The sequence below is a fragment of the Patella vulgata genome, chromosome 8, assembly GCF_932274485.2.
Source record: "Patella vulgata chromosome 8, xgPatVulg1.2, whole genome shotgun sequence".
Classification (NCBI taxonomy): Eukaryota; Metazoa; Mollusca; class Gastropoda; family Patellidae; genus Patella; species Patella vulgata.
The window spans coordinates 15,385,949-15,411,191 of record NC_065886.2 but is presented as its reverse complement, the minus strand read 5'-3'; the positions used below and the strand labels follow the sequence as shown (position 1 = coordinate 15,411,191).

Here is a 25,243-nt window from a genome sequence, read left to right as displayed (position 1 = left end):
ATTATCTTCACATGTCAATCTAGCGTTAGGTCACATAATCTGTTATCTTCACATATCAATCTATAGTTGAGTCACATAATCTGTTATCTTCACGTGTCAATATAGAGTTGAGTCGCATAATTTATTATCTTCACATGTCATTGTAGAGCTGAGTCTAAATAAATTTATTTACACAGTTTCTTTTTACGTTCAAAGATAGAACTCTAGAGTGAATGGCATAGCTAAACTTTCAAAATAATTTATATTTTTCAATAGACAGGTGCATTATGTGTTATTATTAAATTCTAAAATATAAACGTATCATATAAAATAGCCAAGTCTCTAACTCAATATCATCTACAGTATTCGACATTGCAAACACGACTTATTGGTCAATTTAAATCAAAATTGATGTTATTATTTTACCATTAAAAGATGGGCTTCTGATATTCCATATTTAAGTCAATATGGAAATTTAAAATTGGCACACGAATCGTGTGACAGAATGCTTCCCAGCGCCATTTGTAATGAAGCGACTCTTAGAACGAGGCTAAACATATCCCACGGGAGAATACTACCGGTGTATACTGGAATAACCAGGCGCCAAAAACTGCCATTCAATTTGGACTCTTCGCGTAACTGATTATAAATTACATTAAAACAGAAACGATTGAATGTAAATCAGTTTATATACATTCACTTTACATTATCATATGCATTGCGACTCATTTGTACCCATTTCTAGGTGCCAAAAAATAGAGATTTAGCTCCTTTAACCTAAAATTTGTTTGTTTTTTTATAAAAATTTTGCACACTGTTTCATATAACAGGGTACAAATTCAATGAAAATTTTTTTTGGGACCTGCAGGGCATAATATGTATTGTTTCAGCAATACTCTCAGAATACGTGTTTACTACGGTGATTTTTACCTGATTTTACATTAAGATAATTTAATACTTGACCAAAATCGTCAATTAATATTCTCGATTGCTAAATACTCCTCTGCACTAGATAATTAATGGGTCTTTTGCGACGTCATCATACACTTTTTATTCAGTCATTGTATATTCACATTTTATTACGTCATTGTATATCCACATTTCATTGATATCGTGTATATTAATCAACCGCTTATCACACATGTGTATACACGAATATTCATATTGTATTACTTCAATGTCCATGTTCACATTTGATTACACCATAGTACGTGTATATTCACATGGTATATTCAATCATATACACCGTTTGGTATGCAATCTTTATATCAATATTACACCATTGTATATTCACAGTTTAGTACACAATTTCGTTATCCACCATTTTTAATTACGTCATTTTGTATATTGTATATTTATCTTTTTACTACAAGACCTTTATATTCATTATTATTAGTCTTTGTATATTTCACATTTATTCGCCATTACTCATTATTATCGGACATCGGTATCTGCTAATCTCTCCCTGAAATTGTCAGTTTTTATCACACATTTCGTTGCTAGGATTCAGCTTATGATCGTTTCCTGTAAAAAAAAGAAAAACTAGAACTGCGATGCAGTAATGACGGGTTTCACCGGTGCCACTTTACCCTAAACATGTTACTTCCGGTACCAATGAAACCATTAAACAGGTTTCCACATAAGCATTGCACACATCAAATAAAATGGACGCCGAATCAACAAAATCCAGCAATATCAATTCATTTTATACATTTGTTACATGTAAGTGTACTGTACTTCCGGTGATAATGAAAATGTTCAATTAGTTTTATGAAATCAGAAATGACATAAGGCATCACATGGTGAAAATTTTATGTAAATCGAATAACAATTGCCACTTTTATAGGCCAAAAACCTTTAAAAGTGACTTGTAGAAAATCGCCTATTTCTCTGCAACCGTACAAGTTAGAAACCATTTTCTGGTATCTGTATGATCGGATGGGTTCAATCTATTTGCTGATTGGAATCAAATATCATAATTTTAAAAACAATACAAATAAGACTCATTTGAATAAAATATCTGTTTTGAAGGCTAAAAATACAGTTTTTGCCAAAATGACGTTACTTACGGTGATAATGAAAATCTTAAACTACTTGTATGAAATCGTAAATGGCATTAGGTATCACACAGTGAAAATTTTATGAAAATCGAATAATAATTGACACTTTTGTGGACAAAAAACCTTGAAAAGTGACCTGTTGAAAATTAAATTGCCTATTTCTCCGCAACTGAACAAGTTAGAAACCATTTTGTAATATCTATATGATCGTATGGGTTCATTCTTTTAGTTGATTAGAATCAAATATCAAAATCTTAAACAAACACTAAATACGACGCATTTGAATAAATTATTTGTTTCGAAGGCTATAAATACAGTTTTTGCCCAAATTTCGTCATTTCCGGTGACATTGAAAATGTAAAATTGAGTTGAACTAGTCACAATTGACATTATGCATCAAATGGTGTCACTTTTATGAAAATCCAATAATAATTGACTCTTTTACAGGCACAATAGCGTAAAGAACGACTCATGCAAAATTGACCATTTCTCGGCAACTGCGCATATTACAAATTAATTTTCACATACATTCTCTCCATATAGATTATTGCAACGAGTTTATGAAAGTTACGAAGTAATATTTTAAAATATGAAAACGCTGGATGGGTTGTAAATAGCTTAATTTTACACCTTTTTTCACCTTTTAATCGAAATAGCCGAAAATCAAAAATCAAAAGTAGCATAGCTATGTGCCCTGTGTCCGGCTATGCCAAAATGTATCGAAAGTTAAAATCCAATGATTATTGTTAAAATTACTGCGATATTTCTAAAAACGATAGCTTCGGTGATTTCGGACATTTCGCATTGTCGCAGAACGATCAAAATAGCTTTATCCTCTAAGTCACACCCACTTTTCCAGTAAAACCGAAGAAATCGTAACGATCCGACAAGGAGTTGCTGAGATCTAATCAAAAATAATTTGGAATAATAATAAGAATAATAATAAGAATAATAATCTTAACAAAAACAATAGTGTTTCACACAAGCTACGCGGTGTGAAACCCTAATGAGATATACGAATTACTGATAAAGTAATAAGCCTCCCAGGGTGATATTTCTATATGAATTATAAGCTCTTATATGGACGATGTCTGCGTTGTTAACCAAGAAAATATGTCTAGTCATTCAGATGATGAGAGATGAGAGGGAGATGAGAGAGAGAGAGATACAGAGAGGGAGAGAGAGAGAGAGAGAGGCGGGGGGGGGGGGGGTCACGTACAACTGACACAAACTCGGTACTTTTGGGTCTACCATACAATAATAGAAACAATACCACGACCTTCACTCCTCTCCCCACCTCTCCCTATTTAGGTGAGGTACTGTGGCCATAAAACCTCGACCATCGTATTTCATGCAAATAGCAAATGATCAAAGAATTTTTGAGCCAAGGACCCAATGTCTGCAATATCATTTCAGGTGGAAGCGAAAGTAGAGCATCTCTTTGTAACATCAGTAGTAAGAGAGGATTCAAGTTTCATTGTTGTAAATTACATACTTACCATTAGATATCAACAAAGACATAAGTAATCCAATAAACAAGATTAAAAGTTATAAAGCCAACAGGAAACGCTATACGAGACATTTTATCAACTCGTCTTGCGGCATGTCGCCATTTCTGGTAATTTTGTCTTCTTTTCTCAGGTGTAGAATTATCATTTGAAGTATCCTGTAATAATTATAATACACCGTAATAAATAGCAACAAGTGATAAAATTAATTTCAAGCAGCATATTCAATAGCGGCCTGAGCCCGCAAATTATTCATTAAATATATGAATATATTGCTTATTAGAGAATCTAGACAGTAGCTTTTACCCAGCTCAGCGACCCATTTTCTTTACTTAGTTATCCAGGCCAACTGGACCCTGCCAAACTTCTCGCGCCAGTCTTCGCATGGCTGTATCACTATGGCTCCCAAAAATTGGTGTGAAGCACTGGGCCAATGAGAGGATGAGTTCTATGCAGTCTTCTATGTGGGAAATTTTATCTGGACAGTGGCATTTCTTTATCGAATTCCAACTACGAAGCGTTCTTTTATGTACTCCTCAATGTGTACAAAAAAGCTTGCGTTTTTGTCCTACACAACTAGACTGTGTATCTTTGCTAGACCCTCTGCCTTGCAATACCGACAGGGAGAAATCCCTTGGAACTTTCTTAACCAACACCAGGATCAATGTCCATAATCATAGTATTGGGAGGAGCATGGCCGACAAGCCGACATCACGACATTTTAACTCGACAACACGACATGAAAAATGTCATAATGTCGTGTAAAAATGTCGTATAGACGGATTAAATTTCGTGATGTCGGCTTGTCGTGATGTCGGCTTGTCGTGATGTCTGGTTGTCGGGTTAAAATTTCGTGGTGTTGGATTGTCGCCTTATGAAAATCAACATTACGACATCACATGATACCAATCAGCCACCATAGCCAGCAACAACAGCAAAGTTCTAGAAATACTAAGCCTACTCTGCACTGTGTACGACACCCACCATCGCCATATCAAAGAGAAAATTGGGTTTGATTGAATAAATCTTGAATTATGGTTAAACGGGCATACCCAGTAAAGAAAGGTAGGGTTACCCTGCCCAAAACGCCCACATAGAGCGTGTAAGATCTAGCATAACTGAAGCTGAGAAACTTAAACACTATAGCCTGGCGAGTGGGGAATATTACTTTGGATTCAGTTTAGATGGCAGTGCTAGTATGTACGTAGGTGGTGGTGACCTGTGTTACCTACGAGAAAACCATAGGTTGCCAGGTAACGAAACGTACGCTTTTCATTTTCAAGAACATAATCACGGTCACTAAATGTTAAGTCAATCGGATGATAGCATTAGCCAATAGAGTGGCCACAAGTTTTTTTTAGGTGATCAAGAACACGGACTGACAGGCAGGGGTGAATACAATATAAAAACACATCTAAAAAGAGGATCAACAAAAACCAATGACGCACCCCACTCCCCCCAAAATGAAAGACAAAGTAACGAGAAAGATGTCAAAGATATCTGACATACCAGTTGGTAGTACCGCATGTCAAGCAGCACTAAACCACTTGGGTTCGTCCTAGCTTTAATATTAGCCTATATATAGTTTCTACGCTCTATCTCATCTATTTGTGCAAATGCCGCAATTTACAGGGAATTTGTTTAGATTTCCCAGTGATACAAAGCATATTATGCATCAATAAGCAATAAAAGTGTACCTAGAAATATTTTGATATCATCTAGTATTTATGAAATAGCTGTGTTTTGTTATAGATTTGCATTGATATAAACCACAAAGTCCCAAGGCATATTTAAATAAAGCTGATAACCCACTTTCATGATAATTTAACATACAGACGGATGCATTTAGAATAATTCAAAATGGCGTTGATTACAACCCGAAACAGGCTCATTACCTCATTGTTTATTCAAATTTCTTCTCCCTGGAAACTGTTTGCAACACTATTCATTGTTACTTTGGGAACGATATTATCGGACTGGTCTTTACACTTATATATATTACTAGTCTCGCGAGGCTTGGTCACTTCTGCTAATGATAGAATGTACGTAAAACAAAATGGCGAATTATGATAGTATCCATAAAGAGTCCGTAGCATTTGCTATTTATAAATGTCCCTAAACAGTTCAGTGGCTGTGGTAGTTGAACGGTTTAGATATCGACCAAAATGTCCAGTGTTTGATACTGAACCGATTTCCAACTCAGATCCGAAATTCAATGTTGGTGTTAATTCGGAGGATACCCTACAAGTTTCTTTTCGGATCTTATCGGTTGGTATCCATATCAGATGGGCGTACTTTGGGTCGTGTTCAATACTGACCCGGTCTTTTCTTCATTTAGTTCAAAGTAAATAATCAAATGAAATATGGTGTTCAGTGGTACGTCAGCACCAACCACGGCTATACTGCGGCAAACATAATATGGTGAAGTGTCCAACGAACACCACTCATGTAGAATCCATACGGGTCAATGGGGTCACTAACATCATTCAAGATTAAACTATATGTGTGTCGAACGTCACGATTGTCCCACAAACGAGAGGGAGAGAGAAAGAGAAATGGGGTTTAACGTCCACTCGATACAAACTAGGTCATTTGGGGACTAAAAAAAAATTGTTCAATTTTTTAAAAATTAATTTGCTTGGGCGTAGGGGTCTTTAGCAGTAGGAGGAAACCGGAGGACCCGGAGAAAACCCGCCAGTTGACTCAATGACAGAACTTATGATACAAAGCGCCCACGCTAACCATTCGGCCATCCGAACCCTGTCCCACGGGTGAAATGAACAGTATAATATATTAAAGTCGGTTAGTTCACCTCGTATTACAATGGCTTCACTCTTTATAATACCCAAGTTTCTCAGCGACGGTACAAAGAATTATTACAGCTTAAATACTATTCGAATTATTCCCCTTAGATGGCCATAATACATATAAGCGTATAATATATATAATTAATGTACCGATAGGGAAATGTATCTAATAGGTCCATAGTTTATTGTTTAATATAATGTTCTACATAGTAAAAATTAAAAGTGTTCAAGATTAATTAATAAATTACTGTTTACGAAGCATCATTCCAGATAGTTACTTCCGGTATTTGAAGAGTAAAATATTGCGGAAAGAAACACGGTATGGCAGAGATGTAGGCAAAATGCATTATAGTCTTAACAAATCGTTTATAATTTCCATGTAGCCGTAATCAATTAAATATTTTTTTTAAACAAAAGCTTAAGTTTTTTGTGCAATGTTAAAATTACGTAAGTTATTGACCCCTCAATGCTATTTATAGGAGCTAAACAATTAGAATTGAATAGTGATCAATCATAGTGATGTTGTTATATTTCCGTGAAAATATGGCATTCCCTTATTCAATATTTAAAACACAATGGAAATTTTTATAATCGATACACGAGTCGTGCATTATATGGTTTCGGGCCCCATTTGTACTGAACAAAGAAAAACATACCCTATAAGATAATAATTAGTAAGCGGTGATTCAAAAATGGCGTCATATCAAAAGTACGTGGTGCTTGTGAATCGATTCCTGGATCAAAAACGACAAATTTCGGAGATTTTTTTCTCTCTCTTTTTCTCCACGGCTTTTTATTGAATTCTTTCAATGACACTGAGTAATTAAACTGGAATGTACAGGTCACAAGTATGTGGAATCACCAATTACAAAAATAGGGTTAAATCAGCAACACTTGCAACTCTGGTTAACCGTGCGAAATTGATATGTGACCCTGAGAACCTGCCTAAGGAAATTGTTCATCTGAAAGATGTCTTTACAAACTTCAACAGCTATCCGGAGAATTTTGCTAATAACACCATCAATAAAACCCCGTCGACTAGAAAACCCCGACTACCCCAAATAAAAAGGCTACTAAAGCAGCAACCAGATATAGATGTAACCTTAACAAAAATTAACAGCACCAAAGACATGAAATGGGGTTTAACGTCCTACTGTTCTGCTCCGAACTGGACTAAGGAAGACGGACACCAAAGACATATTAAGAGCAAATGGTGAACTAAATTCAACACAACCACTACAACCAAAGTGACGTGTTTATCAAATCGAATGTTCCTGTGGGGTTTGTTACATGTCAAATGTTAAATATCAGCAACAAGAGGACACGCCGACTACATGAAGCCATTCAGATACGAAGACACAAACCAACGAAGAACAGAGATCAACGTTTATTCCTACTCACTAATTTAATTACTCGGCCTTCAATGGTTTATTTAGTCATTGTTCTAATAGTTTTAGTTAAATAAGGTTACATCTACATGCTATCTGATTAAAACACAGATTCTATTTCGTTTCGTTTTTTATAGTTCAAAATTTCGTTTTTACTTGTTTTACAAGGATCTGGAAGAGTTGTTTTGCAGCGAGTTCTTCCGTACACTTCACGCCAACAACTCGCCGTAACAAACCGTTTCATTGGCTAATCCCTCACAACATCCAGAACTCGGGTTATATAAAGACATGTAAAACTATAAAAAACGAAACGAAATGGGATCTGAGTGTTAATCAGATTGGCAGTAATTGTATTCCACAGAATTGTGACCTGTATGGGTTTTCTATTGCATTTCCAGATTTCTGTTACCACCACACCCTCCCCTCCCGCCCTCGCCTTCTCTCATTACTTTGTCGATAAAATTCCTCGGATATATAAAATGTCTTACTAACCTTATCAGGATCTATATCAATATCACAAAAACAGGGAGTTGTTCCACATCCAGATCCGATATAATTCAGCTTATCACCTCTCCGAGACAAAACATTCACATAAGCAAACTCTAACAGAGCGGAAAATACAAATATTAAGCAGGCCACTGTCCACACGTCTATTGCTTTAATATACGAGACTTTGGGTAGCGCTGCTTGCACGTTAGAGCCATGGGTATTCAAAGTAAGTACTGTTAAAACTCCCAGCGAAACACGTGCCGGTATAGCGTTCAGATCCAACCAAAATGACACCCATGATAATCCTACTATTAGAATACTGGGAATGTACACTTGTATGACATAGTATCTGACGTCACGTCGTAATGTAAAAGAGGCCTTTATGCATGCAAAATTTGCTGAAAAACAAAGAAAAAAGTTCATTAGAGGAATGTACGCAACTTAAATATTTTATACTAACTGGCGGCAACGCTAACAGTAGAAATAGTCTGGTTAATCGCGACAGTGGAAGGGTCGAAGCAAATATTTACTACCGACCAGCTATCAAGACTATAAACTCTTAGTAGGAGACAAAATGACTCGTGATAATGGACATTGATGGTCTGAATCTCCTGATAGGAACAGTGACCGCCATCTTCTTGTCAACAGCATCCTTCAGTCCAGGTCCAAAACATCGCTTACAAATTGCAGCGTAGCCTACTTTATACGTCTGACACAGAACAATGAATTACGGATTGGATCCCTAAGTGTTCGAGACCAAGCATGTACGCGACAAGAAGTGGAATCGCCTGCCCAACTTCGTGCGGTTTATCCTGGATTATAGTCTAAACCCATAGTCGTCATTAGTCGACAGACAAGACCTGGGCCTAGGAGAAGATAACTCTACTATACTAGAGTTAGAGTAGCAATGGTTAATGAACTGATACTAGTGCATTGAAGAAATACTGTCCTGTTCGGCTCCTACTTGGCTAATGAAGACGGGCATACGCCGTACAGTGTGCAACGAGGGAAATTTTCCTGGACAGTGGCGTTACGGCCTACTCTTATATCGAATTCCAACTCCCAAGGAATCTATACTCGTTCTACGCGGCTACATCTATTTCTTAGGGCCAACTCAACTTTCGTCAAGGTCGCTGAGATGTCAATAAGGTTAGGGCACGTGATTGTTGGCGAGATTGTAGGTTAGGGTAAGCGTTAGGGCTAGGTCCTGGTTTAGGGTTAGGGTAGAGATTAGCGCTAGCCCTGTTTACATCTCGCGACCTGTGACCGAACTTGAAGTTGGCCTTATCAATTAGATCTAACGGTGCTATGCTCGTATTAAATATAATGTTGTTTACTTACTGCCCCCTAGTGATGCTGTACACCCAACTGTTATAGAATCAGTAATAGCAAACTGTGGTAGACCTTGATTTAGGTCCAGATCTCCATCAAATATTAATGGCTGATGGGTATCCCACCAAAATAAAACATTTTCCGTTGTATAAACATCTGGAAAACAACAAAGGTTTGTTCCACTATTTTGTTCTGGGCTATTTTTTTAAGCAATGTTATTATAATACGTATATTAGTTTACAAAACCTTTAGTGGAGCACACCTTACATGGTTGTCCAAGGGGTTGGGGTTGGAGGAGGGCACATGACCCAAAACGATTCTTAATTATATTAAAATGGGTATTTTATGGGCTGTAATCCCCCCATCCCATCCCAGCAAAAGTAGCATTGCTTTGGTTATTTGGCTCGCCTGGTTTATAAACTTATTTAACTGACGACCCAAAACGGGGGTGGGAGTATGGGCAAATGGCCCCAACTCTTCTCTGATATGCGCCTCCGAAAACCTCATCTACAACGTATAGTGCAGACATGATCTTATATTACACGATTATAGTGTAATGAATACATCACGTCTGGAGGCAAAGTCAACGAAAGAATGAGAATGCCACGGGGAGAATAGTTAGAAAGAAGAGTTCAAGGTAGTATTATTTCCTATTTCGTCCAATAATCGCCCAAAGAAAGTTGTAGAACAATTCTGCCGTTTCGGAGATACTTGTTGTCTTCGTTTCTGTTTTAATCTGTCACCAATGGCAGACATTCTTAGCTGTGGACATATAATTTGACGCGAATGATTCGAGATACATGTTTGCCCATTGCAACTTAAAGATGCATTATGTTAGATAAAGAGGCGTTCTTGTTCGAATAGATAATGAAAAAATAATATATTGACTCAAATTACTTTTTTTCTGCGAGAAGTTATGACATTTGAAGATGTAGCATAGGTCGTTTATTATTGACGACCGAGACTAAGTTTCGATTATCCATTTTGTCGTTAAATTTCTAAATCTTGTGGGTGTTGAAATCCATTTGAATCTCGGCTACCCAATGCTCTTGAGAGTTGATAATAGACTTGACATGTGAATACATGTTTAAATAAAGATTTATATAACATTTGACGCCATGATAAAGACCTACAATATTTTTTTTAGTAGTGTGCAGCCATACAAATGTAGAGAAACATCATAGAAACGGAAGTAGTTCTTTATATAACCTTAAATATTACGAGGACTCTTTGTCATTTCAAGTAATGGTTAATAAACATATCTTCCACTGATGTAGTGTAAAGGCTATATAGTGTTTCGATATCCGAGTAATACCGAAATGAATTGGGGTATAACGTCCAACTGTTTTACACCGATTGGGGCCGAGTAATACTGTTTCCTTTCTCAATATTTTATAGCGAGAAGCAGATCACTAATTAGAATGTTTTATATATATATGACTCTCGGCTTTGTTTTAATATTAATAGTGGCATATTAAAAAAAAAACCGTAAATCGACATGATATATGTCATAGATTATGTAATCTCTTGATCTCTTTTCAGACTAAAATATTAAAATATAGCAAGCTATTTTTTTAAACTATTATTATAGAATAATGAAACAAAAATATCCCTAGGCTTGCATTTGAAAATCTGTTAGGTTGGGGCTATCATCGAAATTTCTATCAAACCAGTAGATCGATTAGGTTCGAGTCTGAGAGCTTTCGTCTAAATTCCTATCAAACCGAATAAAATCGAAGAGGTGTTAAAATAGTCAAGGGAGATGCTAATTGTGGGCCAGCTGGGGAGTTTCGGGAATTTCCGGAGTTCAAAATAGTCGCTTTATATAAATGAGTATCAGTGCTTATGTGGAGACTTAACCTCTCCCCCTAATTCTTAAACCTAACCCTATTTAGAAGACTGAACTTGGATCCAATTTATCTTATACCCCTCTTTAAAGGGATATGGTTAGGGTTAGTATTCCCCAAAATAATCATCTATAAATAATTTTAAGAGTCTGGAAATACCCGAACCTCTACAACCAGGCTACAATTAGAATCTCCCAATCGTGAAAGCTTCAAACATGGCTGTTCATTTAACGGAAATGAAATATGTGGTTCAATTTCATTTCCTAATAGTAATACATTAAAGTTTGGTGTTTATTGATCGCTTGAAAATAAATACGTTTCATATATTCCAGGTGTATTTAAACATTAGAGGTTTACACAGTATCAACGTGCCTATGTTCAATATTTTGCCATAAAAAATTAACTCGATAACCGTGTGGTTCCACAACTACTTAAACACGCCATAGACGCAGTAAAACAAGATCGTTCAAATATTTCTCAAAGGTAAAAAAATATCTGGATCCAAATGCTGCAGTTATTGCGTAATTAAGCACGCCCAAGTACAAAAAAGGCAAGGCAAAACCTATCATTTATGTTATTTATTTTTCTCTTCTAGACATAAGTAACTTAATCTACTAACCAATCCATGCACGACTGCTTTATTTGTTAAGAATTATTAAGTCACGAATATCGACTTTCTAATTGAAATATGTGGTTCAATTTCATTTCCTAATAGTAATACATTAAAGTTTGGTGTTTATTGATCGCTTGAAAATAAATACGTTTCATATATTCCAGGTGTATTTAAACATTAGAGGTTTACACAGTATCAACGTGCCTATGTTCAATAGTGCACCATTAATTTCTTTTATTTGGTAAATGCTTGTGACAATAAGTGACACCTGTGTATAGATCTATTAATATTATTATTATTATTATTATTGGTAAAACAGTCGTCTATCGACTAGACTACAGGAAACTATATCCCGATATTGAGGTCCGATCACATAAAACAATCTGTGTCCCAATATGGAGGTCGGGTAAAACAATTTTTGTCTCAATATGGAGTTTCTATCAAAAAATTTATTCCCCAATATGGTAGTCCGTTTAAATGATTTGTGTCCCAGTCCCAATATAGAAAGTCCAACTTAACCGTTTATGTCTCAATATGAAGATTCGGATCAAACCATTTGTGTACCAATATGGAGGTTCGATCAAACAATTTGCATCCTAGCTGAAGCTTTTGAATACATAAAACAGCACCAGTTATATTCTGTCAATACATACATTTGTTTATTGACACGATCACGCGACCATATGCCACAGACATAGTGCAGTACAGTAGAATACCTACCAGCCCACGAATAGAGTTTAAACATACATTATGCAAGAGCTAAATCTGCCTATTGCAGGTCTCTCTTTAGGCCTCAAATGTTATCTAAATTATTCATTATACATTAATTAACCTATCCAGGCCATAATCAATTCTAGATGGTATCGCTAGCCTGCGATCTTTAGTGGATTATGAGCCGATTTACTGCATAACTTTCCTTTACGATTTAACGATTAAATGGATAATCGAGATTGCTGTTTACATTACTGACTTTAGTAATGATGATCGAGGCTAGGCGGAAATTTCAATCGCTTAATCCTCGCTTCATAGAGGATAAATTGGAATGAAATGTTCAGCAAATTTCCTTTACATCATCTAGTTTTTAACTAATATAGTGAGAACTGCCAACTCGTTATCGAATCTCCCATAATGTGTCTTAATTAGAAAAGCATTGTTTTAAAGGATTAATAGCCAGATAATTATTAAGACAAAAATAGATTAAAAGATTTCAGTTTAACCTCAGAAACAAAAGGGTTTGATAATTTTGAGAGACTCGAATTTTGTATAAATAGATTAAAAGATTTAAGCTTAACCCCAGAAACAACAACGGTTGGATTATTTTGAAAGACTCGAATTTTGTATAATGAATTAAATTTGGATTTAAACCTCTAAGCGTTTACCAACTAAACAAACAATTGAAACTATATGAGTTAATACTTAATTATCCAAGCATTACATTCGAACCATTGTTGATATGGACAGAAAGTAAGGCAGAGGGCGACTTTTATAATTGGTGGAGATGTCGGGTATTCTACCCCACTGTAATAGTTATTCCCCTACGTTGTAAAGCGAGAATTATATTTAATATTAAAATTAACTTACAACTTTGTATAACCATTGGACATATTTGTGTATCTAGTGGGTATTTTAATAAATCCATTCGACATATTAATGTTAAAGACAATCTGAAATATAAAGATGATATTATTAATACAAAGTAAAACGACCCCTAAAATACACCTTCTCACTACCCCACGAAATAATCAGACCAATAAACGTTATGCCAATAGTTTTGTTTTCAGAAAAAGATGTCTTAGACTGGGAGGATTTTTAACAGAAAAGAGTTTGTTTAATATACATATCAATAGGAAGCAAAGCTTGAAATTCATCCAACAAACGTCTTTCAAGAACCTATCATTTTAACCCCCGATTTATTATTGTAATTAGTCAAAATGACCTTTAAATTATCATGCATTTGCATATCATCAAACATTCAAATAAAATATCAGAGATGTGAATGCAAAAAACGTCTATGTATTATTTCAACTTATCATGACATGCAAAATATAAGACAGGTCTTATATGGCAAAATAAGCAGCTTCTAAACGGTTTACATATATGTACATGTATGTAAATACATATATACTTTTATACATTTCAATTTAGATCCTCTAGGGATTTGTGCAATATTAGTATCACACACAAAGTATATTAGCTATTCGAGACATTTTGATAATATCCATTTTCAAAGAATCTGATTAATTTTCCCATTTTCTTCGGGCAATTGTTTTTGTGCAACGAGAGAATGTCTAAGGCCGCTTGTAGGCTGGGAAGAGAGGATTGTAATCTACATATCAAATGTTTCTAAATTTTCATCTAAAGATTCATCAAAAAAATAAAAAAATAATAATAATAATATAATGTTAACCCCGGAGAGACTTACCAGTATATACAAAACATTTACAAGAAGATTTTAAATAAATTTTACTTTTAAAAATATATTAAGATTCCGTTATTTGTTTATATTTTAAAGATTTAATTGTAATGTTTTTTGTTACATCTGGGTTCTTTTTGGATCGATCGATTGTCAATATTTTGCCATAAAAAATTAACTCGATAACCGTGAGGTTCCACAACTACTTAAACACGCCATAGACGCAGTAAAACAAGATCGTTCAAATATTTCTCAAAGGTAAAAAAATATCTGGATCCAAATGCTGCAGTTATTGCGTAATTAAGCACGCCCGAGTACAAGAAAAAGGTTCATGAAACTTTTGTAAATCAAATCAGTGATAATCGATTTCAATATTGTTTGCTTTGAATACAAATATGCTTGATTGCTTAATAATTACAATCTATAATTAACCCGCACGTTTACTTGGAAAGCAAGACGACAAATAAAATTGAAATACAAAAACAATATACGAACTGAGTTAGTTAAAAAAAAGAAGAAATTTCTTAAGATAATAGCATAGCTAGTGTAAAAAATAATTGAAAATTTTCTTTTCAAAAGACAAATTTATTTTTAAAATTTTTTTCAGAAGACAAAAAATGATAAATTGATAAAAGAAAATTGAATATTTGGTCTGATAAACTAAATACCCTCGGTCTCCAGGCGATATATTACTCACATTTTATATCATTATAATATCTTTATTGTCTTTCTTCCATATGGCACTTTCAGGGAATTGTTTTACACACCGAGACATGATATGAATTTAGCTTTCGTGTCAATGGCTAGAATTATTGTAGTTCGTCTATGTAATAATTAAAATACCCATTGTCTTTATAAATCTTACCTCATGCTATAAACTACCGTACCATTGGGGTAGAGGTGAAGATATCTATTCGGAACTGTTACGTCATGAAAGGCAGCTGTTTTCTCGTTCCGGAAGTAAACGTCAGGAACCCAGACGGCATCCATAAGTTTGGTTCCGACTTCCAGCCATTTAAAGTCGGAATAATTTAAAAACTGTAATCTTTCATCTACCCAGATCATAGTTAGATATATTTCAACCGAATAATCCTTAAACAAATGAACAGATTTTTCAAGCAATGGTCGATCTTTAATACTTGGGCTTCCATCAGCGAAACAGACAAATACAAAACATTACAGCCCGGTCCACGGTATTCTCCAATTTAAATCATCTAGATATGGTTGATGTGAACAGATTTGTCATGCAATCGTCAATCGTTACACCTGGTTTTCCCCGTTTAGAAAAAAGTCTTAGTGAATCAGACAAAAATAAAATACAAAAACACTGAAAGAAATGGGGTTTAACGTCCTATTGTTCTGCTCCGACTGGGCTAATGGAGTGTGGGTTATGAGGGAAATGTTAACCCCCGGGCAGCGGCCCTGTGGCCTAGCAGGCCTACTCTTATATCGAATTCCAACTGCCAAGGGATCTTGGCTTCTGTTCGGTCCACCTTGGTAGAATATTCCGACGGTCATGCAATATTTCCATACAATCTGGCAAAATAATTAGATAGGGTCTACCAGGATAATATTGCCACGATAACCCATATCACTGATATGACCTGATCTGGACTGAGAAAGTTAAAGCTTTAGATGTGCTACCCCGATACTCAAATCAGATTCGTGATTTTCAGATCATTAAGGTTCCAGAGATTATGGTTGTGGGAATTCCCACAGTGGTGCCTATATTGCAGAATATTAATTTACAAAAAAGACCCAATAATAATATTCATTTATTCTATTCATGGAAAGATTCATTAATGAATCGATTCGGGACAATTTCAAACCCAGAGTTTACCAGATCATTGGTAAAAGGTAACGATCGTAATGCACTTTGAAAATTGCCAGTTTCATTTACACATGACAGAATTCACTCTGAATTCATGAAACAATTATCGATAGGAACATCGGGATTGTGACAAGAATTTAAATACTCAATTCCCCCATTAAGTTTTATGGTTAAAATTGATCGATGCTTACAGGTTTAGTGAGTGGAATTACATATAATAGGCATTTATGCAACGTCCAAACAGTAACACGACACAAATGGTGTAACAAATACGCAGTTAAAGGAGGAGAGTGTTTAACTCAATATCATCAACAGTCTTAGACATTGCAAACACGAATTATTGGTCAATTTAAATTGACTTATTGGACTTTTGATATACAATATTTAAGACACAAAGGAAAATTCAAAATTGGCACACGAACCGCCTGCCAGATTGCTCTCGAGCGCCATTTGTAATGAAGCAAGTAATACGACCGGTGTAGACTAGAATAACCAAACGCCGAAGACTGTCATTCAAATTGGACTCTTCTCGTATTTCGCCGAACATAACTGATTACAGTAATTACAGTAAAAACAGAAACGATTGAATGTAAATCAGTTTATATACATTCATATTACATTATTATATGCAATAAGTCCCATTTGTGTCCATTTCTAGCAGCCAAAGAATACAGATTTAGCTCCTTTAAACAATACACATACGTTTTGAAAAGTATTGGATCGCTTCTATTCGACAATTGGGGGTTAATTGGTTGAATGCCAAAAGTAAAAAAAAGTGGACGCTACCCCCCCTCTCTCTTTCTCTCGCTCTCTCTCTCTCTCTCTCTCTCTCATCTGCCAGATCGGGAGTGTTGAGAACATAGCTTCAACCGAGAAAGATGCAAGAATGTTCTATTTGACTTATTCAGACAAAATTAAGCAATATAATATAGCCATCTTTTATTTGTAAATGGAGTCAAAACATGTCAGCCATTTCAGGACAATCGAATCTTTATGTCATTAATCTGCTTATGCTAGGAACTCTTTAGCAGTGAAGCCAACCGGAAGTTCAATAGAAACCATGCACGCTCAAGCTTACTAAAGTACGCTGACCAATGTATATCAATTCTGCTTTTACATCTTAGCCATGTACAGACCCAGAAGTCAAGCACAAAAAGGACAGTCGTTTTCTTCTTGTTTACGAGGAAAGCCTATTGTAATTTATACAAAGAAATATTTCGGTACACGGTTGAAACGAGCGATTTTATGAGAGAGAGTAAGAGATAAATGGGTTCAACGTCCGCTCATAACAAACTTGGGACTAAGATATATGGTTCAATGTTTCTTCACTTATTCGCTTTTACGTAGTGGTCTTAGCATTAGGGGAAAACTGGAGGAACCGTAGAAACCTCTCGAGGATGGACAGGTGATTCCACTCGTTGTCACGCACAAGCGAGGAATTGAAACCACGTCACTTGATGCAACCATCCATCCACCTAACCCTCTTCTTTGATTTAGGACAAAATAAAGTGTGGAGTTGTGTTTGATCTGTGTTATTTCGAGGGTGTGTGGTGTGTGTTGGGGTTGGGGGGGGGGGGGGGGATGGCTCAGTCAGTCAGTTTTTGGCTTGCTAACATTAAGGTCCCGTGTTCGATCCTTGAGTTGACCGAAAAAGTTAATCGGGATTTCCCGGCTTGGTTCCGCTTTGTCAGTGGCGCAGGACGTATGGCTTGACAAGGGACAACGTATAGTCGTTCAGATGGGACGTAAAACGAGGTTCGGTGTACACATTGACAAAGAGCCTTTGACAGTTGGAATTCGTTATAAAAGTAGCTCATAGCACATTGCACGTCTTCATTAGCCCAGTCGGTACAGAAAAAACAGGACATTAAATCGATATCATTTCATTTCTTTCAGTGTCCACAATACCCCTTCCCCATCCCCTGCGTAAACACTGTTAATATCTTAATACTGGTTTTATCGTTGGATATGCCAATTTTATATCATTTTAAATAAATTAAAGTTTTTTTTGAAATTCCGCGTCTAGGGAAGCTCGCTGATAGCAACAATATTAGATCTATTTTATGTATTCCATTATTGTGTGTAAGAGATTCATGAGAAACCAGTGCACGACTCATTTAATAAATGGCTACAAAAACCATGTGGCACCCACGAGGCCGGGTTGACAGTAATGGAATCTGATGAGTAATGTTTCTGTTTTGTTCGAAGCTTTCACAGTTTCCACTTACCATTGTTGTCTCACTGACGGAATCAAAACTTAGCAGAAATATTTTAATGGTAACATTTGTTGGTATATCTGAAAGATAGAATATATCGATGACACTATTAGTTGAAATATCGAAAATATAGAATATTACCATTTGAGAATATCTTAATGATATCATTTGGGAATATCTTAATTATACCATTTGGGAATATCTTAATTTTACCATTTGGGAATATCTTAATTGTAACATTTGAAAAAACATTTAAGAATATCTTAATGTTACCAACTGCCACCTGAGAATATCCCAATGTTACCAACTGAGAATATCTTAATGTTACCAACTGAGAATATCTTAATGTTACCAACTGAGAATATCTTAATGTTACCAATTGCGAATATCTTAATGTAAACATTTGCGAATATCTTAATGTAAACATTTGAGAAGATATTGATGTTAACATATGAGAATATAGATATTTTGATTTTGTTTTCTTAATTAAATGTTAAATAACCCAGCGGTAGTGGTATGTAGTTTGATAAATCTGCAAAAAAAGTCAATTTCAAGATCCCTTTGGTATATCTGACATTTTCAGAATTACATCGATAGAGAAATATATTGATGGTAAATTGATAATACGATCAGCTGGTATAACTGAACAAAGGGCGACTCATATCTGAAATACAGACTGTAATCGGGTTTAACGTCCTACTGTTATGGACCGACTAGGCCAATGAAGATCGGCATACGCCATACGGTGTACTATGGCCTACTCTTATTTCGAATTCCAACTGTGCACGCCAATGTGTACACGGGGGCTCGGTTTTGTGTCCATTCCGAACGACTATACGTTTGTCCCTTCCCTCGTCCTCCGTCCTGCACCACTGACAAAGGGAGCCATGCCGGAAAATCCGATAAACTTTCTCGGCTAACACCCGGATCGAACACGGGACCCCCTGGTTAGTTTGTCAACATTTTACTCTCTGAGCCACCGCGGCTATCTGTCCATAGTAGAAGTTGATATACTAATATCTAAAATATAGAATGACTCAATGACAGACCTTGCTAATCATTCGGTCACCCAAACACCCTTGATGGTGACGATGATGTTGATGGTGATGATGATGATGATGATGTATTTATAAAGCGATGAATTTTCAACAAACGAGTTGCTCAGGGGGCTATCTACATAAACAATCTTTAAAAGATGAAATAATCATGAAGGAACGAACAGAAGAAGGGTCCGAAATGATCAAAAAACACAAAACAAAATATTTAATGTCATTAATAGTAAACCGATTTAAAAAGTTTAGTCTAAGAGTTTTTTTTAAGAATGAAATGTTTTTAGGGTCTTTAGTCGTTTTTGATAGTCAACTATACGCGGAAGATCTCTCACCATTTTTACCCCCCCCCCCCCCCAGAACACTTCTTCGAATTTTTTTATGATATCTGTCAATCTAATTAACCACTGTATTAAAATTTAATTCGTTTTCGTTATTAAGAGTTTTTTTCTCTCCCAATTTCTAATCATTTATAGAAAATTCAGAATACACATTAGCCAGATTAATGTCATTATAATGCAGTTTATGTATTGGATAGAGTACTTTATGACAATTGTGCAGCAATAATATTTTCAGTAAGCTGAGAGTGAAAAACACGTCAGTCAGGCGATCGTGTAAGAGGTAATTGGTAGTTGAAATATAGCTGGACGGATGTGGACACTGTGCTTGACAAGGCATATACTGGATGTGGGCGTGGCCGGCCTATCTTCTTATACACCATGATCAGTCGCCATTTTTGTTTTACAAATTGAAAACAATTTTGGCCACTGTTTAGGGTGACGTCATAGCAAGACTGTAATTGCCAAATAACCGCTGATTTTCCTTGTTGCTAAATTCAGGTATTTTCACAGTGAAAAAAAAAACCCACGCCAATTAGGTGATGGTGTATGAGGTAATTGGTAGTTGAAATATAGCCAGTCGGATGTGGACACTATGTCTGACAAGGCATATACTGGATGTGGGCGTGGCCGGCCTATCTTCTTATACGCCATAATCAGTCGCCATGTTTGTTCTACAAATTGAAAACAAGTATGGCCACTGTTTAGGGTAACGTCATAGCCAAATACAGATCTATATTTCGTTTATTTTTTTTATACTTTCGATGGCCTACACTACATGAAGATCTGAACAGTTGTACTGGGAGGTCGCGTCAGGCATAACACGAGCGGCACAGTTCCGGGCAGAGCACGCCAAGAACTCGCCGTAACAGTCCGTCTCATTGGCTAATTCCTCACATCAAGTAGAGCGCCTGTTATATAGGAACTCTTCCAGATCCTAGTGTTGTGAAGACAAATAAAACGATATTTTGAACTATAAAAAACGACACGAAATAGGATCTGTGTTTTAATCAGTTTGCGTCATAGCTAAACTTTAATAACCAAATAACCGGTGATTTTTCTTGTTGCTAAATTCAGGTATTCAAACATCAAAAGTATAATTAAAGACAACAATTACACAATGTTTGCAGAATTGATTTATTGCACTCTCGAACGTACATTAATAACATTTATGTTATTTCAGCCAGCAGAATATTAATTTAAACCTTTCAATATCGGCATGACTTTGGGTGCCTTCACTCGACCCAAGCCAAACAATTTTCTGAAATTATTGATACTCCTGTTTTCAGAGATATGATATGTCTAGTTTTCGTGTCAGGATCAAAGAATATAATTAATATTATTGATGAGTCGTCTAGAATAGAATTTGCGCATGTAATGATTTTCACTAGATTAATATCACTGATTACTATTTTGAAATTCGACGAGGTTTATTGTCTAAGAAACACGTTGTGTGTTTTTGAAAGGTAGTCTAACGTAACCCCTAAACGCTCGCCTAATCTAGTTGCATGTTGGATAAATATATGATTCGTTTTCAACCTCAGATAGCATTAAAAGTATTGGAATTTACAATAGTGCATTTTATCATGCCTACCTTCTACTAATATTATTCAAGATCCTGAGCGCGATTTGAGCCATAGGGAGCTATTGCAAACTACAATGGTAGGGATATCAGTCAATTTTGCCCAGTATTTAGAAAGATATAATGAAGCGAAATTCCATCGATCTATACTGCCCCTTATGCAAATATACATAATTACTATTACTATTTTCTCTTTTCCTGCAATTTTTTCTTAAAGATTCTATCGACATATTTCTTTAAAGTTGAACTTTCCGCAATTTTCAATCTACAGGAGAATAATCGCCAGTAAAAACGTCTTGACGTATTCTTGAGTCTAACTGATCGACCGGTTTTAAATCCGATTGAATCCAAAGTGGAGAATTAATTATCTGGCGTTGATATTATGATTGTGTTGCCTTAATCAAACGTTAAATAATCAATCTGGGTAGAAATATTATATTCCCCGACAACGTTATACTTTAATCTTACTAGTGTTGAAACTTACCACGTGAAGAATACATTTCAACGTTTCCGTCAAACAACTTGTCATTTACAAAACCAATACTCGACAAGTGTAAAACAAAACTGTGCACCTGCAGGGTGCCCATGGTCTATCCCTACAGGGCTACGAGGCTGTACCAAATTTAATTGAGTTCCATCGATCGTTGTGAAGAAGTGCAAAATGTTCTCCTTAAATAAACTCTTCAGAAAATACCGTGTTTTAAGTGGTAATAAACTAATGGGATAAACTTGCGAACTCTGTTTTGGTTCTGCTTGAGCTTTAGAACTGAATTGCCTCTTTACGCACCGGTCCGTATCAAAACAAGTTGGACTGAACCTGCACAGATCGACAGTAACTCCTCTTGAAAATAATAAAGTTACCCTTATTACCAGATGCAGTTGATTTTGTGAAGTACATAAAAATGAATCATCTACTATTAAGAAGGTAGGGTTCCCGGGCGGATTCTTTAGGCACCCCGGAACCTATGATACATGCAAGCTCCTCCTCTGTCCATCTCAATCTAACTACTGTATTCCTGAGGGTAAAGTGGGTTGTTGAAACAATTTGTATCTGCATGTTCTCTGTTTTAATAAACAAAGCTAAGTGTTTATCTATAGTGAGTAACTGGCGGTTTTTATTATTACCAAACAGAATGCTATTTTCTTTAAATGCAACATACGATATTAGCAAACGGCGTTAAGTTCCATTTGAGCTCCTCGATTGCCCACTTATTTTCTTCAAACACAATATAATGATTTACGATATTAGCAAACGGTGTAAAGTTCAATTTGAGCTCTTCGATTGCCTACTTAAACTTAACTTCAAGTAGAAATTACATGACCTAGAGAATATAACAAAGGCACGACACTAAATTGGTCGTTTTTTATACAGTGAGTAAGGCGCTGGCATGCTAACCTGGCGGTCTCGGGTTCACTTCCGGTGTTGGCCGAGAAAGTTCATTCGAATTCCCCAGTCTGGTTTCTCTTGTCAGAGGTGCAGGACGGGGACCTTGCTAAACTACCAGGCAAACATATCTTCCAAATACTTACTGATGATTGTTTCAGTCTTTTTTGTTCTTCCCGAAACGACAGAAAACATGTTACACACACATAAGAGACTTTGGCCGTTCTTTGTGGTTAATAGAATTTGTGTTTTGATTAATGACTTGGAGATAAAACTGTCTGAATTAAGGCAAGCGTATTAGATTGTTGCGTGGTTTTTATCCGTCTAGATTTAATTGAATTACTTCGGTCCAACAAATGAATATAAATGACAGACCGTGTTCTATGTTAAGCGGGCTAATTCAGTTTATCGTCGTTTAATATATTGTTTTGTTAGACTTCGAACTTTATCCGTCACTCGCCATTTATATTAAATTGAGTTTTAGAAACTTAGTCATTGGATGAAACTGTATTAGGATATAAATTCTCTAAGTAAAGTATCAATGAATATACTGGACACAGATGGAAGATTGATGTGTTATAACAACAGTGACACTGGATGACCCCATAGTATAATATCAAATTCCTTTTTATGCCGGGGAGTCGGGAGGCCGAATGGTTAACGCTTGCGCGTGGGTCATTAGGTCTGCCATTGATTCAAGTGGCTTGGTTTTGATTCCCGCTTGTACGTGACAAGAAGTAGGGTCGCCTGTTCAACCTCGTGAGTTTTCTCTGGATCATCCTGTTTCCGCCCACTGCTTAAGAACACTACGCACAAGCGAATTAATGAAACAGAATTGAACCATATGTTAGTCCAGAAATGACCGAGTTTGTGTCGAGTGGACGCTAAACTCTCGCTCTCGCCCCCCTCTCTCTATCTCTCTCTCTCTCTCTCTCTCTCTCTCTCCTTTTTATGTGGCAATCCATCCCAATCTGGCATGATTTCTTTCAGGCGAGACTGATTAACTAATCAAATTGTCGGCATTGGTAACAATTATGTGCCCATCTATAAAGCGCCAAATCCACAAAACATGCCCATGGCACATTAACACAATAATAGTCAGATTTACATTGATTGAGTGAGGGGGTTTGGCTGTGGTTTATTCTACTTTATGACTGCAGACACCTGGAAATAATATAAAACCAAGTACGAACAATCCAAACCATTAGACAAAATTCGAAGTCCTAAAAAAATGGTATGGCAAAATAGTGTAATCAGCAAATGGACTGTTTATCGTGTACAAAATACACGATAAACAGTGGTAACAGGTGTCCGGGAGAGTAAGTCTATCCTGCCTGGAAAGAGAGACAACTAAAGAGGAACACAAAACTTTCTCTAATGAATTGAGAGCAAATATCTAGGTGGGACGTTAATTTTCAAAAGACGGCACATGCGCGGTTGGCCACTCCCAGTCACAGCAACTGCTAGGCAACCATTGAGTTTTGTCAACAATGAAGTGACATGAGAGCCCTGGCGTCACATAGTCACAATGGTAGCAAACGTATTTTGGATGCGCATATTCGTTCTGTTTCATTCCTTAGAATCCAGACAATAGTCTAGTGTAGAAATCACCAAGGAACTAGCTAGAGTCGCAGCTCCGGCTCCCGTAATGGGATAACTGATAGAACCGATACTTCTTGAAGAGATAACTGATAGAGCCGATACTTCTTGAATCAAGACAATAGTCTAGTGTAGAAATCACCAAGGAACTAGCTAGAGTCGCAGCTCCGGCTCCTGTAATGGGATAACTGATGGAGCCGATATTTCTTGAAGAGATAACGGATAGAGCCAATATTTCTTGAAGTGAAAATAACACTTTCTCTACAGATCAAAATCTAATCGAGAGTGTGACAAAGTGCTCCATAACTTGTATCACATTTAGACTATATTCTATGGATGTAACATAGCAACATTTATTAGATGAATTGTACCCCACGTTATTGATAATATAGGATATAGGCTACTGAACACAGCATGTATTGATTGTGTTTCATTATCGACTTGATAATATAGGATATAGGCTACTGAACACAACATGTATTGGTTGTGTTTAATTATCGATTTGATAATTGTCACATCGTATTGAGAGAGAGAGAGTGTGGGAGAAAGAGAGAGAGATAGAGAGAAATGGGGTTTAACGTCCACTCGACACAAACAAGGTCATTTCGGGACTAACATATGGTTTTAATTTTATTTCAATAATTCGCTTGCGCGTAGGGGTCTTTAGCTGTGGGAGGAACCGGAGGACCCGGAGAAAACCCACGAGGGTGGACAGGCGACCCTACTCCTTGTCACGCACAACCGGGGATTCGAAACCACGCCAGTTGACTCAATAACAGGCTTTATGATACAGCGCGCACGTGCTAAC

General features: G+C 36.3%; 1 protein-coding gene across 1 annotated transcript in view; it reads right to left on the bottom strand.

The window, feature by feature from the left end:
- Positions 1–701: 701 nt before the first annotated feature.
- Positions 702–25,243, bottom strand: part of LOC126830136 (glycine receptor subunit alpha-2) — an 81,990-nt gene continuing 57,448 nt past the window's right edge. Inside the window, exons 4-10 of the mRNA XM_050560398.2 lie at positions 18,496–18,563; positions 15,302–15,528; positions 13,605–13,687; positions 9,573–9,719; positions 8,235–8,629; positions 3,539–3,705; positions 702–1,503 (exon numbers count right to left, since the gene is read on the bottom strand). Of these exons, the coding sequence (XP_050416355.1) occupies positions 3,541–3,705; positions 8,235–8,629; positions 9,573–9,719; positions 13,605–13,687; positions 15,302–15,528; positions 18,496–18,563 (1,085 nt within the window). The 3' untranslated portion in view covers positions 702–1,503; positions 3,539–3,540. The remainder of the gene's footprint in view (positions 1,504–3,538; positions 3,706–8,234; positions 8,630–9,572; positions 9,720–13,604; positions 13,688–15,301; positions 15,529–18,495; positions 18,564–25,243) is intronic.